The following is an 18,306-nucleotide window of genomic DNA, read 5'->3' on the forward strand; positions in this document are numbered from 1 at the left end:
AGGTGTGATCCGGACAGCCTTGGGTCCTGGTGACATGGACCGTGAGCAGAGGGAGCACTACCAGGTGGTGATTGAAGCTAAAGATATGGCTGGACAGAGAGGAGGGCTCACTGGAACTACCGTGGTGAACATCACCCTCACTGACGTCAACGACAACCCTCCCTGCTTCGTTCAGAGTAAGAAACATTCAGTCACACACTCCCATTAATCACAGAGCTCAATGATCGCTGTCTTCCCATACCTTTTATATATGAAGATGAGAGGAAAATGCTTGTAGTCATGTCTGCTAAAGTGGGTCTCTGAGATTAGCTCTTAGCTTGAAATTGACCACATCCTGGCAAAACAAAACCAAAGAAGGAGACAGAATGTTAATACACAAATGTCAGAGTGACTGAATGTCATGTTTCTATCCACCAATCAGACGTCCCCTTAGGAATCAGTCAGGTGTTGCATTTAAAGATGTAATTCACGGATATAAAGACAGTCCTTACGTATAACTAAGCCACCTCTGTAGTACAATTGGTGCTACATGACCTAAGAAAACCACACTGTACCGGACCAATAACGCTCTTGCTGCTGGGTCATGTTATGTGGAATGGTCCGTGTGAAACAATAGCAGCCGGCTGGATCTAGTGTTACAGTTAAACTGTAAGCTAAAACATCTTTCTGAAAACATTCGCTCGGCCAGTACTACATTATGCTGCACGTGATGTCAATCTGCTGCACATGCTAGATCAGTCCAAAACATGTCATCACAGACAGCAGCAGGGTTTCCCCCATTGTTTCTTTTTCTTTTTTTTTTTTTAACTCTTTCCCTGCCATTGACCAGATTTTCCTTCAATTCTTTTTTCCACTGTAGTGCAGGGGACACTGTGCAGGGGACACTGTTATGGATGTTGTGCAATAAAAGGAGGAAATACACTGTCATTTATAACCATGCTTGCTGCTCTCAGTAACCACTGAACACCAGTGTAAGCGGCCACCGTCTACCCCCTCTTTCCTTCTGCTCCATGTGTGTATGACAGTAATGAGAGGACACGCTGGATGCGGTGTGAGTTCAGGTATAGTGGGTTTCCAGCTCGGTTATGTGAAGGAATAAACTGATATCTGATGTTTATTCCTTCCAACAACAAGCAGAACAACATGTAAATATGCAGAGATCACAACAAAGCTGTTAGGCCTACTTTAGGGACTGTTCTGTAGCTGTGGTGCTTCCTGACATTTTGGAGAATGTTCCACTGTGAAGTTCCACTGTAACTCAAACAGAATATTATTTTTGGCATTATTTTTTACAATTCAAGTTGACATAAAAGTTGACAAAAAAGAGGGAGGAAAACAAAAATGTAAAAAAACACAAAATATTCTGGAGGTCACAGCAGTCTACTAACGATCTATTTGTATTCGCTGGTGTGTTTAATCTACAGACTAAGCAGCCGTAGGCTTTTGGTTGTATAAAAACTTTTATATAATTATTATGTGATACAATTTACAGTTACTCTGATTTGACAGATTGTCAGAGAATTTAATTTGAAAACAAAATGTCCATTTGGAGAGTCAGAACTGTTCTTGTTTTTGTTGTGTTAACTGAGTGATGTCACCTATATTTGGTTAGGTCAGTGCTATAATGATAAATTCATCTGTACTCACTACATCTCAGCCTTTCATACCCTCAGGTAATGAGAAACAAACAAAAAGAAATTAAGGGGTTATCTGTATTTTATTGGCTACTAGAAGCTGGAAATTATTGCTTTATTTGTATCGGTTGAAATAATCATTATCATGCATCACTACTTTAACATCTATCAATTCCTTGCCATGTTTGTAACATTTCTTACCGCGTTGCTCATTGCCATTTCCCAATTTTTAAAAAAAAAATTGCACCAATTTGTTTAGGGTTAAAAGGTCGCTTGCAGTTTGCAAGGGTTAAATTGCAGCATTTCAAATTCATAGAACAAGGAGCACCAGCACTAGAGTCTCAAAACCACCTTTAACACACAACCGACCACCTCTGAAAACATTTAATGAGAAAAATTTGAATTTTTGGATTTTCCATGGGCAGCACAGCATGTAGACACTGATTAGTGAGTGACAAGTGACCACTGGTTTTAATTACATGTGTCACTTGGTTACTACTCCACTATGTAAGCAGAGCAAGCATTGTTCATATAATGAGGCAGTTTATCTTTGCTTATTTAATGAATTCAGAGTTTTCAGATTCTGACAGCTGCAAAGAGTCTGTCAAGTCATGTTATTTCAAGCTGAAATGGAATCAGCTGCTTTGCTGTTGTTTCAACCTCTCTGGAACACAAGCAGAAAAACAGTCTTTTACAAGTCCCAGTGGGGATACACAAGTTCAGAGAGCAAAGTCGGTCTTAAACGCCTCCAAAAAGCCTGTTGCGCCTCCAGTTGTTATTGAGAACTAAGTGAAAGGAAGGGAAGTGTGTAGCCTTGTTGTAGATCTGCAGGATTGAGGTGGCACAGAGAAGAGGCAGCTGCTGCTCTTGTCAACATGCACATCTACTTGCCATCGCCATCAGAGTTGATGATGGTTCAACTTTCCATGGCATCGCAGCTTGCTGTGTGACCATGGCAACCATGAGAATCGGTGATCGAGCAGCATCTGTAAAGTATGAATATCCAGTCTAGACCATCAAACAATGTTTGAATATCAGTTCAAAAAATGCTGTATTAATTGAATCATATTGCCCTGGACTGTATAAATCAACATATCTACCTTTTTTTTACCCATTGGTTTGTGGACTGCCATTTTGAAGCCTGGAGTACTGCATTTCAGCTGTTGCCATCTTGGATTGTTTGAACTATGGAGGAGTGAGGGGTGCATCAGCCTTGGGCAATATATAATATTTCATGCCTTCATACCCTGCTGAAATTTCACCACAGTATACAGTCTATGACAGTATAAGTGTGTGCCACACCACCACCATAAATGTAATGTTAGGAAAAACTGAATATCTGACTTGCTTGTGGTGAGGACACACAGGTGATGGAGGGATTCAAAGCCTTTTGCTCCGGCAATGAGACTGTCAAAGTGGAGGGTTAGAGAGGGGCCTCAGGGGCTATATTAAATGTTATCTGCCATTTTCTGTAGTGGTCCCAGTAATATTTGTACTTAAAGTGAATATCACATGGCACATTTGCACATAAACCACTGATCTCAGACAAAGGCCACTGCATGACCTTATGGCTCAGCTCATACACTGCCTGGCCTGGAAAAACAGAGCGGACATTACATGTGTTCAAAGCATACCCTGTTTCAGGATTTCTGCTGTCATTTTAGGGTGTCTGGTGGTTGATATGGTCTCAGTGATTTTTATAGCTATAGCTGGAGGCAGTATGTTTTTGGCTGTCCATCCATCCATCCGATTACCCTAAACACAACATCAAGGATGCCTTGAGTGATTTGCTTCATTTCTTCTCAGACTTCTGTTCTGCAAGCCTGTTCCATTCACTAATTCCATTCCATTCCCAATATGTTAAATACTGCTGCGTTTGCAATGATTTCGGCATAAATACCCGATGCCAAAAGCCACCTTTCATGTCCACACGTTATGCTGTTGGATGTCTTCAGCTGAGAACAGGGCTGGACGGAACCTGTCGCATCCACATGATATGCCAATGGGCGGCGTCAGGTTGAAACACCCCCAGTAATAGTATATTGTGGGGAGCACAAAGGCCCCTATGCAAAGGGCAGTGGGTGGATCCAACCATCTCCGCACTTACATGTGGGAATCTAGTGTTTGCTTCAAGGCAGCATGTGCATATTTGACATCAGGGATTTGGTTGCCTTTTGTTGCCTAAACATAACCACTTGAAGTTTGATCCCACCATGTGCTTGTGTTGTCATCACAACAGTATCCCGGAACAATAATAGTAGGGCTGGGCACCAATTAAAAGTTTTAATCATGATTAATCGTATGAGTTCCCTGCTATTCAATCCAATAATTTACACACACATATAAACACACTATGTCTCTCTTACATGCACTTCGACAGGATAGTAAGAAATATGATGTAAAATATACCTGCAAGGCTCCAGTAGCATTTCCAACCTCTGCAGTTTGTCCATTTCAGCTGTAGTTGGAATGGCAATCTTGGTGTGTGTGGTGAGGACATCCCTCAGTGGCTGTTCATTTCTGCGGATGCTTTTTATCATGCCCAGAGTTGAATTCTATCTGGTTAGAATGTCTTGCACAAGCGAGTCCTTCGTTTGTCCATGTTTAACTTGTTTTTGCTCGAATTCTGCAGCATTTGCTGGACTGTGTTGAAAGTGCCCCACAGCATTTCTGCACTTGGCCAGGACATTGTCAAACATACTGTTATGCAGAGATACTGTGACAGAACGCCAGAGACTGTCCAAGAAGCAGGGGACCTGTTCAAAAGGCAGATGTCTCGCAGCAGCGCTCATGTTTCTTGCACTATCTGTGCTAAGTCTGGTGACTTTATTTGACACATTCCACTGCTGTGCAATTTGAATAAATTATCTTTACCCAGTGATGTCCAGTAGTCCCCAGTGAGAGCAACAGAGGGTGTGCGTTGTAAAGTTGTCGCTTTTGCAGTCCTTTCCTATTCATACAACTCGTGTATTCTTCTTGAGATGTTGCATCTTGAGGGTATCTCATAACTGCCATCATTTGTTGCGAGAACGACTGATGTCTTCCACAACATTAATCGGCCTGCAGTCTGTAGCTATCCACTTTGCTATGGCATTTGTTAGCTTCTCTTGCCTTTGTTTATCTATACTTCTATACTTCTCCCAAATCTAACGCAGTCTGCTGAAGCCTCGCTCCACTGTTCGCTTCGTTGAATGATTTGCTGGTATCAACTGTGTGTATCGCAATTAGGTGATATTTCAGACTGGAAGTACTCCGGTGATAAGAAAATTCCACTATGCAGTGGCTACAAATAACTTTGGTTTTGTCGACTGCACTGTCTGTAAGGACTTTGAAATGAAAATGGTTATGTAAAAGTTCCATACCCTTCTCCATGTTTGTTTATCCGCCAATGCTTTTCTTTTTCCGGTTTCTGTGAGTGCCACAGCAGTAAGCAACAGACTTTTACAAAATAAAGCCAGTGAGCAACAGACATTTACAATAAGAAAAGAAATAATAAAAACTGCATTCATGCGCGGTAAAATAATTGTCAGCGTTAATTAATTTATGAGTTGACACGATAATAACACGTTAACTTGCCCAGCCCAAATAAATAGCAAACGCAGAAGGACAGATGCTAAAGTTCATTGCAAAGTGGCAACATTTGATGGCATGGAATGAGAATGTGGTGTTTGTCCACATGAGAGTGAAAGCATTCAAATCAGAGAGGTGTTTTAGTGCTTCTGTCCTGAAGGGCCTGTAAGTCTTACAAATCACCAGATGTTTCTGTGGTTGCTGCGTTTGAAGATTCAAAGCAAGGTGCAGGTGTTATCAATCAGTCAATCAAGTATTTAGCCAGGTCAGGCCATTTCTCTCTCCTCCTAGCCACTTTAGAAACCAGAGGGCAAGTTAGCAGGTGAGAAAATGAGCGTTTTGAGTCCATGTTGATGAAGAATTTCTGTGGAGGCACACAACAATTTTCTTCTTTTTTTTCCCTGAAGCAAATCTATTTTCAGCATTTATAAAGAGAAATTTTATAAGGCTCCATCTGCCCATCATTATAGCACAGTAACAGATACTACAGCACTTACTATCTTAAAGTGCTTTGTGTCTTTCCACAAGACTGCATGTGCCTATTCAACAGTGGCGTGGTCTTACTTGTCCATGAGGTGGGGCTACTGGCCTAAAGGTGGATCTGTGTATTTTGGCTTTTCATTTTCTTTTGTCAATATATTTTGTTTCCTGTTAATCATGCGTCATGGTGCATAAGGCCCTCATAGGGTGTTTCCACCTTTGCATTGTTGTATTTTGTATTTTAAACATCCTTTGGGTTATACTTCATATTTGGAATTGCAGGTGGGGCGAAACCTTTAATGGACTGCACACCACCACTGATCAGTGATCAACATAATGTGGCTTGAGTTGTTGCTGTGAAGTGCCAACAAATACCAATCACAGGACATGCTACTGACTGACTGACCCCTAAAAAAATTAAATCTGTGCACTGGGTGAACAGACTAATAGAGCTTTGATTGTCTGCTCTGAGCCTCACTGCAACATGTCTTAAACCCTTTGGTACTGTTTGGCGCAATTTATGTGCTTTTCATTCTTTTTTTTTATAAGTTGGGCTGTGTTCATGCTTATGACATACATTCTGGCAAGATTGTGTATTTTTTTGTTTAATCTGTGAATTTCCAGCTCAGCTCCTAAAATAACTATGAAATACACTGTGGAAACAAAATAGTTACATTCATACTTTTAAGATAAAAAAAATCAGAACCCATTAGAACTGCAGTTTTTGATCCCACAGCCATCAAAGCATAAAAACATGCATAATATTATTTCTGGGTGTCATTCTGTGCCTGTACTGCAATTTGAGGACTGTTAGCGCTGCTTCATTTCAAAAAGTGTGAGCCTATGGGGAAACAATGGTATCGCCTTGTGTTGATGTGGCCGGCCCTGCGCTGCTGTAGTCCAGCCAAAAACATTAACCTCTTGCATAAATGCCCCACTGAGTGTAAACTGTAAGTTGCAACCAACTGTTTACTTTTATCTGCTCTTAATTTCTGCGTAGGTCACTTGTCATTGATCAGCATGTCGTGCTCAGAGGTCGCATGTCTCAGATGTCATAGGTCAGAAATTGCTGCACTGCAGCAATAGCACAAAAACAATGAAGTTTGTAACCGCCTCTGTAACTCATCCTCTCCATCACACCAGGAGCACCGTTCCTTCAAAGTGTGTTGAGTCATTAAAACTGCAGCCCTTTCTGCTTGGGGAATGGAAATGATTTCACCAGTGTGTGTGTGTGTGTGTGTGTGTGTGTGTGTGTGTGTGTGTCTGTAGTCCAAGTAACATTAATTCTTCCTGAAAGCCTTCTTAATCAATTTAACTTAATTAATCCTTAATCAGAGGAACATTCTCACTGTAAACATGTGGGCTTTGTACCAAGCGGCACAGACTCTCAGGACCCCAGCTGCAGTGAGTTAGCTAGAGACAGCCTGTCAATTCACTACTCTCTATTCATCATAAATTTCCACATATTGGACTGCCTCTGGTTCAGGGCTGCAAGTTATGGTTCTTTTAATTATTTATTAGTCTTGACATTTTTTTCTGATTAATTATTTAAAATCTATAAGATGTCAGGATAAATGTCATGGTGACATTATGTAAACTTGTTATTTTGTTAGGCCAACAGTCCAAAATCCTAAGCAGTTTGATATACAGTAAGAAGAAACAGAGCAGCACATACTGAGCCTGCAGCCAGTTCAGCATTTCTCTGGTATCTGGCACCGCCACTTGAACAAATTCCAGGAAGGAGTAGCATATAGGTCTTTCTCATTTCAAAGTCATCAAATGCTGCTGCTTTTGCAATGACTTTGGCATAAGATCATACTGCCAAAAGCCACCTCTCATGGCATTATGATACGGGCATCAGCCAAGAATGTAGCTGGACTGAACGGATTGTATCTGCATCATACACCGCTGGACTGAGTTAAGTTGAAACAGTGGCAGTAACAACATTATATGAGGAGCATGAGGGTCCCTGTGGGGCGGGTAGGAGGGAAGGTGAATGGGTCCAACAAACCCTGGACTATCATGCGAGAGTCCATTGTTAGGTTCCCGTCTGAATCTGATTCATTTTTCTACTCATTACCATACCTCCTTTGCCTACATCTAACTACTTGTGCCTAATCCTAAACATGTGCTTTTGTTGACATCCCGGCGTTGGTTGGCATGTGTTGTTGTTGCCTGAACATAACCACATGCAGCATCATCCGACCATGTGCGTGTGTTGACATTGCTGTAGCTGCACCCCTGAGCATAAAGAGCAGATGCAGAATGACACCTATGGCATCATATGTAGATACAGAAGTTCACTGACAAAGCAACAACATGTAAAGATGTGAGAATGAGAACGTTTTGGATCACAGATGGCATGAAATTCGGTCTTTGCAACCCAAGACCCAAGACACCAACATGGCCACCTCAGTCCTGAATGCAGTGCTCTTTAAGGGTTAATCCAAAAGTTTGTGTTACATGTTCATGAGGTCAAAATCAAAGCAGCAGAGGCATCCTAATTTAAATCCCTTGTAAACACCAATCCTCCAAAAGGCTGGATGCTATATTTCCCATGTAAGCTACATTTAAATAATGACTAATAAATCTAGCTTCCGATAATGAAACTCTGTATACTAGTCTGTGAACAGGTATGTTTAACAAACTTGTCATCACAAGCTGTGAAATTCAGGCTTTTTGTTTAAAACTGTCTCTGAACCCAAACTAAGATAAAACTGATGACTTCATCCTGATCACATTTTCAGAGCTTAGATCCCTCTCACCAGCCCACAGAGTGTTCACAATAAGATAGCCTGTACAACTTTGCACTCTAATATTCATGATTGGAACTTAACCCTTTAGAACTTGAGAAAATTGTCTTGACTTCTTTTTCAACTGCAAGAAATTACCACAAATTGATCACTTGTAAGTCAGTTACTCGTCCTTCCTAATGATGACTCAGCTAAAATAGTCACACTTGTGCATAAACAGCACAGGTGCAGGACTCTTCCATGCGTGAGACCCTTTTAAATATCATATTTTATCAAAGTGCACGTGTTTGGGAAGTACTGAGAATTCCAATAGAGAAATGAGACCTGGATTATACTGCATGAGTTGTGTACGAGTTTTTTAATGTAGGTTTTGATAAATTTTGGCTGTTGTTAAATGCAAACCAAAATGACATTGTCGCATCTGTGACTCAGGTGAAGTTAGTGTATTACCACAACACTGGACTAAGACTTAAAAAAAAAAAAAAAAATTAAAAAGGATGGCAGAGACACAGACATGCAAGATTTAGTGTGATTTATTCTCCCAAAAATCAAAAGTGGCAATTAATGGTCAGTTCCATGTTTGCCATGTTTGGTGAAGACAAGAATACAATATTAAACCTTAAATGTCAAATAACAGTGTGTTATCAACACAAAAAAGCTAATAATGAAATTAACAATACATTTCAATCCGAGTGAACTAACAAAGAAACAAAAAATACATTTCAATCATGATTACTAAATAAATTTAACATTAACTTTACCTTTAAAGCAGGGTGGCTCCTCAGCACAGAGTGGATCTCAGGGAAATGAATATACCTTTAGCCCCACCCATTACTCTGATTACATGTCAGAAACCATAACAGCCTCTGGACTTATTATTTTCCCTTAGGTTGGGTTTTTCCCCTGTCAAACATTTAACAACACTGACAGCATCAATCAGTCTTAGAATGACAGAAAGTTAAGCAGTGGTGATCATCGTCTGTTTGAACTCTGTAGCGGTGAGCTGGTACGTGTTCACTTCCAGCTGACTCCTCCATGGTGCAGGTGTAATTAGTCAGTCAATCAAGTATTTAGCCAGGTCAGATCTGGCCTGAGGCCTCTTTAGAAACCAGAGGCTGAGAAATTAGCGTTTTGAATCCATGTTGATGAAGAACTTTTGTGGAGGCATGCAAGAATTATTATTATTTTTTCTCCATATTCAACTTAACATGTGAGTATTTGACAAGGTCTCCAAAGACTGTTTTGCACTGCACCAAAAAAACGTTGATACATAAAGAGAAGTAACCACGGTAAAGTTTTCACAGGCCTCCAGTCTGCTTTCTTTCTGTTTACCTGCTTCGTGGCTTGTCTGTGATATTGAATGTGAATGTGTGCACAGCTCTGCTCTACTGGCAATGGGAAAGCAGTCTTTACCGTATTTTATTGTGTTTACCTTTATTTTAAATAACAGTGTACAAATGCTAATTTTGGTTCGCTTCAGTGGAACTACTTTTGGCTGAAGAAATAGTCCCTATGAAAACTGACAGCATGCTTTTTGGATTATCCAGCATAACAAAAGCACTTTCTCTGGAAAAGATGTTGCTACTGAATTTTTCAAACATCACTTTTTTAGCGTTGTGAGCTAAGACAGGATCCAGGCAAAGCAGTCAGCGTCCCTGGGGCCCTGGCCCCTCGGGGCCTCCAGAGGTTTACTGTGTGGGACTGTGTGTGAGTTTGTGGTAAATTGATGAAGTGAAATCTTGAGAGAGAGAGAGAGTTCAAGGTTGTCTCTGCATTTTTTAACTAACTTTGAGGGTCTTTACATCATCAGGCTCTGTGTGCAATCCCATAAAGGAGGAAATGCATTATTTGACTTTCCTACCACACAACAAAAGAACCAATTGGTGCTGTCTGTATTTACCTCTGAATGTGAAAAAATGATAACAGCAAAAAGCAACGACATTGCCGCAAATAAGGCAAGAGAGTAATGCAGACAGAAAATAATAATCATGTGTAAATACACAAGATCCCACATCTTACAAGAATTTAGAAAACGGTGACAAGAAAATTACAGACAAGTTTGTTTTAAAAAGGAGGATTATTAGAAAACTATCAGATAAATAGGGAAAATCCCAACCATCTGTGTCCTAACTGTCTAATCCTAAACGTATGCTTCTGTTGACATCCCACTGTTTGTTGCCGTGGGCTTTTGTAGCATAATCCCACCATGTGCCTTTGTTGACATCCCTCTGACGTCACCAGCAGACACAGAATAGAGTGCAATATGTGGACACACAAGTTCACTGACAAAGCAGCAACGTGACGACTTGGGTTGTGTTGCTTCTTCCCTCAGCTGAGAATCTGAATCACTCACAAACTGAATGTTGCCTACAGAGTACACAGCAGTAGGTAGCAACATGGCTGCAATCTGGTGGGCTGCAGCTGCATCGGCTCTTCTCACTGCAGTTTTAATAATTTCGGAGCCAGAAAAGCTGGCACAAGCCACTTTCCACTATATAATAGGGCTGGCACTCAATGAGTTAAAAGAGAGGCAGAATTTTGACTGAAAACTCGGCATTATACTCAACACACTTCGCATACCCATTAATCTGGCATTGTAGTGGAAAAAACAACATAATTCACACACAAAGGAAAAAGAGTGAGAAGGCCACACTTCAATTTTTCTCAAGTTTTAGTATTTTTTATTCTTTTTATTGTATTTCTTTTTACTGCTATATCTTTTTAAATCTGTCTTCTCTCTACTATATTTTTGTGTCCTCTGTTTTTTTATTAATTGAACATCAATTTTGCTGTTGCTGGGCCTCAGTGTTTGGCTTTTCTGTTGTTAGATTGCCTTTGGGTTATCCTGCTTCTGCTTTGCTTTTGCTGTCAAAGCATTGCACTCTGTTATTATAGGTGCTATATTCATAGGCAGTTTTTTATTCATTTAATTAACAATTTGAAACTTGAGCAAATGGCTTGATTTCTTTCAAAAAGATCGAAATAAGGTAATTAGCATTCTAACAAGAAATGTCCCAAAAATTTGCAAGAAATTTGCAAGAAATTTGCAAAAACATACAAGAAAATTACTTAATTTTAAGGTACCTTAATTTTAATTATAAAGGTATAATATTTATAATGGCAGGTTTCTGTACATATTTTCCTTTTTTAAGACTCTCTCTTTCTCTCAATCTCTTTTTTTGCATATTTTCAGGTCATTTTCTTGTCAACTTCTTGCAATAATTTGCAGTAATTTGTCGCCAAGTTGCTCATGCCTTTTTTCCCCATGTTTTCGAAGGAAATTAACCAATTTCCTCAGGTTTAAAAGACTTAAATGCTTGTTAAAAGTGTCTTAACGGAGCATCATGTTTTATCAAAGAGACCTTTAATTTAGGTCCATATAAGTTATTAAGTTATTTGTTCATAGTTTGAGAAAAAGCATTTACAACCATTTAGTAGGTGTACTGGAGCTTTCAATCATACCACATTGTCTTCATCAGCAGATGGAGTTTCTTCCACTTGAAATTGATATCAAGACTAATCTTTGATCATCAGTGTTGTAATCTAATGCGAAGGATATGCATTTACAGTGCTCTGAAAAAAAGTTATTCCCCATATGTCGTCTTTTCTTTGTTAGTTGTCAAGACAACAACATTTCACTTGCTTGTTGTGAGCAGCGCTTGACTCGTGTCTGTCTGAGCTGGTTAGTGTTCTGCAGCTCGCTGTAAATCACTGCTAATGTCACTTTGGTACGAGCATTTTAACAGTCAAAGTTTGAGCATAGAAACAGCTGCCGCAAATGTGGCAGCTTTTCATCAAGAGACTGTTCTGGCACAAAGTAACATTTGCGTGTGTGTTTGTGTGTGTGTGTATGTGTGTGTGTGTGTGTCTGCAGCAGTGTAACAGAGTGAGTAAATTACTGCTCAGTTGGCCTCGATCACATCACTCATTCTCTCATCTAATCCTTATGAACTGACACAAAGGCAGAACTCAGTTCTCTCTCTGCCTCTCTATTTCCATCTCTCCATCATCTGATTGTTTTTCCTCCCCCTCTCTCCATCTCTGCCTGCTTCAATCACAGCCTCTGGATCACAGTGTCACTGTCTGCCTCCTCATCTCCAGCCAGCATTAGCACCCATTCGCTCACTGTTTCCGTCTCCTGTTCACAGTGGGAGACAAGATCACTCAAGGATGTGCTGAGCAGATTGCAAGTGGACTAAGCACTCTCTTTAACCCTTTAACACCTGGACAGACATCAGTTTTCTTATGCTACGTTCAGATGCCTTTCACAAGTATTTAACCCTCTGAAACCTGTGAACCTTGATTTTTTTAAAAAACATAGAAAAAAATATATAGAGCAATAACTCCCGCTGCACACTGCAAAAAAATTAGAAAACAATAAAATTAATTGCTGGGGATGGGGGTATTGTTAGATAGTATCAATAAACAGGGGAAAATGCAGAAAACTACAAATATAATTCTTAAAACTATGTATTTAAAACAATGTTACAAGGGATGGTGCTTTTTAAGGTAATTTTCATTTTTGTCTGTGTTTTATTAACTTTAATTTTCTTGTAACTTTTAACATGTTTTGGCTTTTTACTAATTTCTTGCAAAAATTATTTTCAGATTATTTTCTTGTAACCTTTCACTAATTTCTTGCAAATTTTTGGGCCACTGGCCTTCTTCCCATGTTTTGTGGCAGAAATCACATCAATTTGCTCAGTTTTCAAGAGGTTTAGTCCCTGCACTTGACACATGTGCTTATATTTCTATCAATATGAAGATAATTAATCATTTACATACTGCATGTTTCATGTCCCTTATCCACAAACCCTGTCCTTCACTCAGACTTTCTGAAATTGCTTCTCATAAGAGCAGAACACATAGTCATACTGAGCGGGGTCCACACATGTCAATTCATTTCACTTCACACCAGGACTCCAATCAGTGCTGTCGGTGTCAGAGCCAAGAGGCAACACAATCTCCAACCAGCCAGAAAGAAAACTGAGTGGAGATGAAATGTGTTTCTCCTCTCTTTACCTCTGGGCTCCTCAGGGTTTCACCAGGCTCCACTTGTTTGTTTTAGTGTTTCGCTGAGAGATAGGTCCATAAATAGAACAGGAAAAGTATTGGAATAGTAAAGTAAAAATACTTTGTGAGGTCGTAATGGTTCAGTCTGGGCATATATGTATATTTGCAGTGTATAAACATGCGGTCCATTGAGCACTACACATGGGAAAAGAATGCTGTCACACAGCCCGTAACCTTTAGAGAAAATAACACGTGAAGCTGTTGGCTGAGCTCTCCAGAGTCTGTGTTCCTGTCCTCCCTTCTTTGGTTCTTTCCTTGTTTTTTATCTCCTTGTACATCGATCAGCCAAAACATTAAAACCACTGGCTGGTGAAGTGATTAACTGTGATCTTTTTGTTACAATGCAAGGTTCTGCTGGGAAATCTTGGGTCCTTGCATTCATGCTGATGCACTTTACCTATCCAAAAACTATTTCGGACCAAGTACTCCTCTCATGGCAATGCCACTCCCCAATGGCAGTGGTCCCCACAGCAGGACAATGCATCATGCCACATCACATAAACTGTTCAGGAATGCCCTGAGAAATATGTGACACGCAGCTTGATGCATCCACTCATCAATGTATCCACTCGTGCAGTTCCACTCATCTCGCACTACTTGAGCATTTGTGGGAGGTGCTGGTGGCCCACATCCAAGGCAGGGTGTCCTTGGATCAGTCTTGGCATGGACACCTTTTGGGGGTGTCCTGTGGTGTCTGGCTCCATGTCGTTGTCGGCAGATCCTGTCCGTGATGTCGCATGTGACACACCACAAAAAAGAAGAAAAAATCCCACACACAAAAATGCATACAGGTGCAGAACCGTGTGCACAGCTCTGCTCTACAGGCAATGGAAAAGCAGTCTAGAACCTATTTATAGCAGGTTCATCTGTGTTTAAAAAAAACCCCACAGACGTGTTAATTTTGATGAAAAAGGGGTATACGCTTGGTTTGATTTAACTAGTTGGTATATCATTGGCTGGTCATAGGTTTAGTTTGATTTCACATCTGTTTAATGAGTTCACTGTTCCACTTCACTAACTCCTCACTGAGAACCCAGGGCTGGAAAGCTGGCCTCAAACACGTTCATGTGGATGTATCATGAAGATGGTGAAATGATAATTTGCTAAATGATAAGATAGTGGGTGAGAGCAGCTGCAGCTGTGGCAGTGTGATAATGTGTGTACTGTGTTTACACATAAGTGCATCATTTATCTCACTCTCCCTCCCTGAGGCTACACACACAAACACATATATAAGTATACCACACACAAACACACAAACACATATATAAGTATACCAAAACAGTGGCAGGTCGAGTACTGTCTAGCTGCCAGGCTGGTGACACCTGCTGTGTCACAGCAGCATAAAACTACTCACTCAAGTGGTTTATACACACCAAAAGATCTCTGAGATAGAGTTTATGCACGCACGCACACACACACACACACACACACACACACACACACACACACACACACACACACTCACACATCGTGAGTAAAGGAAAGCGTCCTGATGTGGAAGTGCCTCGGGTTCATAGAGCAGAGTGACATTTCATTTGCATTCATTTAAACATGTTTGTGTGCTTGCACTCCATTCAGCGACTCAAACGAGCTGTCTTTCACACAGGACAAGGCTGTTTGTTTCACAATAAAGAGGAAAACTCAACAACAGCCATCTCTAACTGCCATAACAAACTGATGGCAAAACACGGTGTAAGTGCTTATTTCGGAGAACAAAGGGATACATCACACTCACAAAAATACATTGAAACACATTTTTTAATGATAGTCAGCAGTCTGGCGGAGACATTGTTCCAGCGCCTGGCTTCCATCAGCATTTACACCACTTTTTTTCAACCAGGAATGCCTCTTTTGTTCTTGCTGTCTACCTGTCTAACCATCTTTATGAAGTTCTAAGATAACAGAAAGATGTTGTTTCTTTATTCAGCACTTATGCTGTCAAAAGATTTTTTTTCAAGGGGAGACAAACTTTCTCAATGTCTTGGTTTGAGTTTATGCGCTGCATCCATTTTTGATGACCTGCTTTGCCTGCTCCATCACTGACTCACAGCACATGAAAGGCTGGATTAATGGGGTTTGATCAATAGCAGTCAGTCTGACTCAGGTGGTGATGTTTCAGCTTTTATGTTAAATCAGGCTTATCTGTGCAGCTTTTAATCCGAGTAACACTCTAAAGGGGCCCCACAGGGCCACATTAGACAAGACAGACAAACACCTGCCTAAGTGACACCAAGAAAAATCCCCTATAAACCCCAAAGGAAAAGAATTAATGAAACCGTGAGAGGGATTACATGAGACAAAGCCCCTGCTAGGCTTAAAAGGCAGCAAGGAGCAAATGACAAGGTAGAGGGTCACTGACACAATAAGACACTGAAAGATAGAAAACAAAAAACACATAAATATTAAAGAAAGACAAAGCTGCAGCCCAGCAGACAGTAGGACTTTGGTCAGTGTCTGTCTTTTTATGTTTCAGCAGCAGCGACAGCTCTGCATCATGTTGTCTGTCCATTGATCCGTCCAACCCATTATAACTCAAGAACACCTTTCTTTCAATTTGACACCAATGTTCACATGAACTCAACATTGAAATGGTTCAACTTTGGTGGTCATAGTTCAAAGATCAAGATCACTGTCACCTCATCAGTGCCATTCTTGTGAACGAGTTATCTCATGAAGATCTTTAGGGAATTTCTTCAAATGTGGCACAACCCTCAACATTGACTTAAAAATTAACTGACTGGAATTTGATGGTCAAATGTCACTGTAACCTTACATCTTTCTCTTTCTCATAAATGCAATATACAATATACAATATTACAATTTGGTGGTTGAAGGTCAAGGTCACTGTGACCTCACAAAATGTGTTTTTGGCCATAACTCAAGAATCCACTGATAATGACACACTGATAATGACAAAAGTTAACACAAATATGTCTAATATGATAAAATAATAGAGTGATGAGATTTTATATCCAAGAGTCAGTCAAAGGTCAACTGTGACATCATAATATTCTGCAAAAACACTTTTCTGATCTTATCTGAGGAACTGAGGGGGAGACATTTACTCAGACACTACTACTTATTATTATTAATATCATTATTATTAGTAGAAGTAGTAGTAGTAATAGTAGCAGTAGTAGTATTTTTATTATTATTATTAGTAGTAGTAGTAGTGCAGTGTCAAATACACACTAATACCACTCTGCACACAAAATGCTCTTTTCAAAATCAGGCTATACAAAATATTATGTATTAACAGAATTTTCTACTTTCATTGAGTTTATTTTTTTATATCAAATACAATGTAAAAATACAAAATATCCATACATTTATAGAATTTTAACCCTTTTAATGCCAGGTTTTTATCATGATGTCATGATGTTTTTGGATGAAAATCACACAAAAAAGTAATTATTTTCAATATAACTTCACGCTAAGTAGATCTTTTTTTTCTAATGACAGTCTGGGATATGTCAATGATTAGCAGCAACATTGATTATGACAGTGTGCCTAGTGGAAATAGAATGTATTTTTTCCATATGCCAAATATGGTCCAGATGACATCATCAGGTGGAAAATAGTAAGAATGACAAATTCTAAGTCCAGAATGACACCCAGAAATAATACAGTGCATGTTTTTAATACTTTGATGGCTGTGGGATCAAAAATTGCAGTTTGAATGAGTTTCAATGGAGCATTTTGAATGAATGAAATTCTGAATGTAACAATTTTGTTTAACACAGTGTATTTTAGACTTATTGTAGGAGCTGAGCTGGAAATTCACAGATAGAACAAGGGTTAACAAGGTAATTAGCCTGAATTTACAATTTTACAATCAAAACAAATGGACCACTGCTTGTCTCCATAATCTTATGGTTTTTCAGTTTGACCAATGGGAGAGGGATGCTCTAGCAGGTTGTCATGGAGCTGACGATATGTCATGTAGTTTGTCCTTTCCAGTTGAAGATCCAACATACTGTGATCAGGTGGAAGACAGATTGCACCCCTCTTCTTCAGTTTGTGCCACGTAAAAGCTCTGACCCGCCCACAGGTCACCTCCAGTAGTTGTGTGACTGTGGAGAGAGAAGCTTTGCTCCTCATTGACCACAAACAAACTTTTTTATTTACCTGTGAGATGACCTCTGTGAACTTACCTTTAGCTTAACTGTCCATTACTCAACTCAGCATGAGCAGATTTTTCATTAGTGTGGTGGTGCCTCCCTCTAGGCCTGCGATCAGCGAACATCAGAGGGGGCACCTCGAGCAATATTTTTAAAAGGGGTTTATTGAGGTGTCCTTGGAGGGTGTTTGTGTGTGTCTGCTTTTATATGCCAGTCTAGTCCTACATGCAGACTGACACAGTTCTATAATTTGACATGTTTTTATCATCATCGTCTGATGATTTACTTCAACCAGGCTGTCCCTGCTGCAGACAAGGCTTTTTTTTCTTCACTTGCGCACAGTTTTTCATTGTTCCCTCTGGAGCGGCATGCTCCAGCGCTGCGGTCACACTCCTTCGTGAATTCTGTTAACATGCGTAAAAGTGGAAAGCTACCCTACTTTGAGCAGGGCACTTTGGAGAACTACAAGCACTAGAGACACAGACAGAGGGAAAGCGAGAGAGATTTGTTTGAGATATTTCAGCTGCTTCTGCCTTAATTTTTTATTTAGTTTTTTTTTTTTTGCATAACAAGAAGACTTGTCTATTGGTCAGAGGTCTGTAGTCGGCTGCCCTTGCTTTTTGTTAGATCTACAAGTACTTAAGCTGAAACTAATTTTTAGATAGCTCAAGC

The 18,306-nt window shown here is 40.0% G+C and overlaps 1 protein-coding gene across 1 annotated transcript in view; it reads left to right on the forward strand.

Annotated features, from left to right (window-relative positions):
- The window catches only part of cdh6 (cadherin 6), a 134,212-nt gene that overhangs the window by 74,846 nt on the left and 41,060 nt on the right, over positions 1 to 18,306 (forward strand). The window contains exon 5 of the mRNA XM_042498026.2: positions 3 to 176. Coding sequence (XP_042353960.2) covers positions 3 to 176 — 174 coding nt within the window. The remainder of the gene's footprint in view (positions 1 to 2; positions 177 to 18,306) is intronic.

The sequence above is a fragment of the Plectropomus leopardus genome, chromosome 12, assembly GCF_026936395.1.
Source record: "Plectropomus leopardus strain MGB_pleo_1.0 chromosome 12, ASM2693639v1, whole genome shotgun sequence".
NCBI lineage: Eukaryota > Metazoa > Chordata > Actinopteri > Perciformes > Serranidae > Plectropomus > Plectropomus leopardus.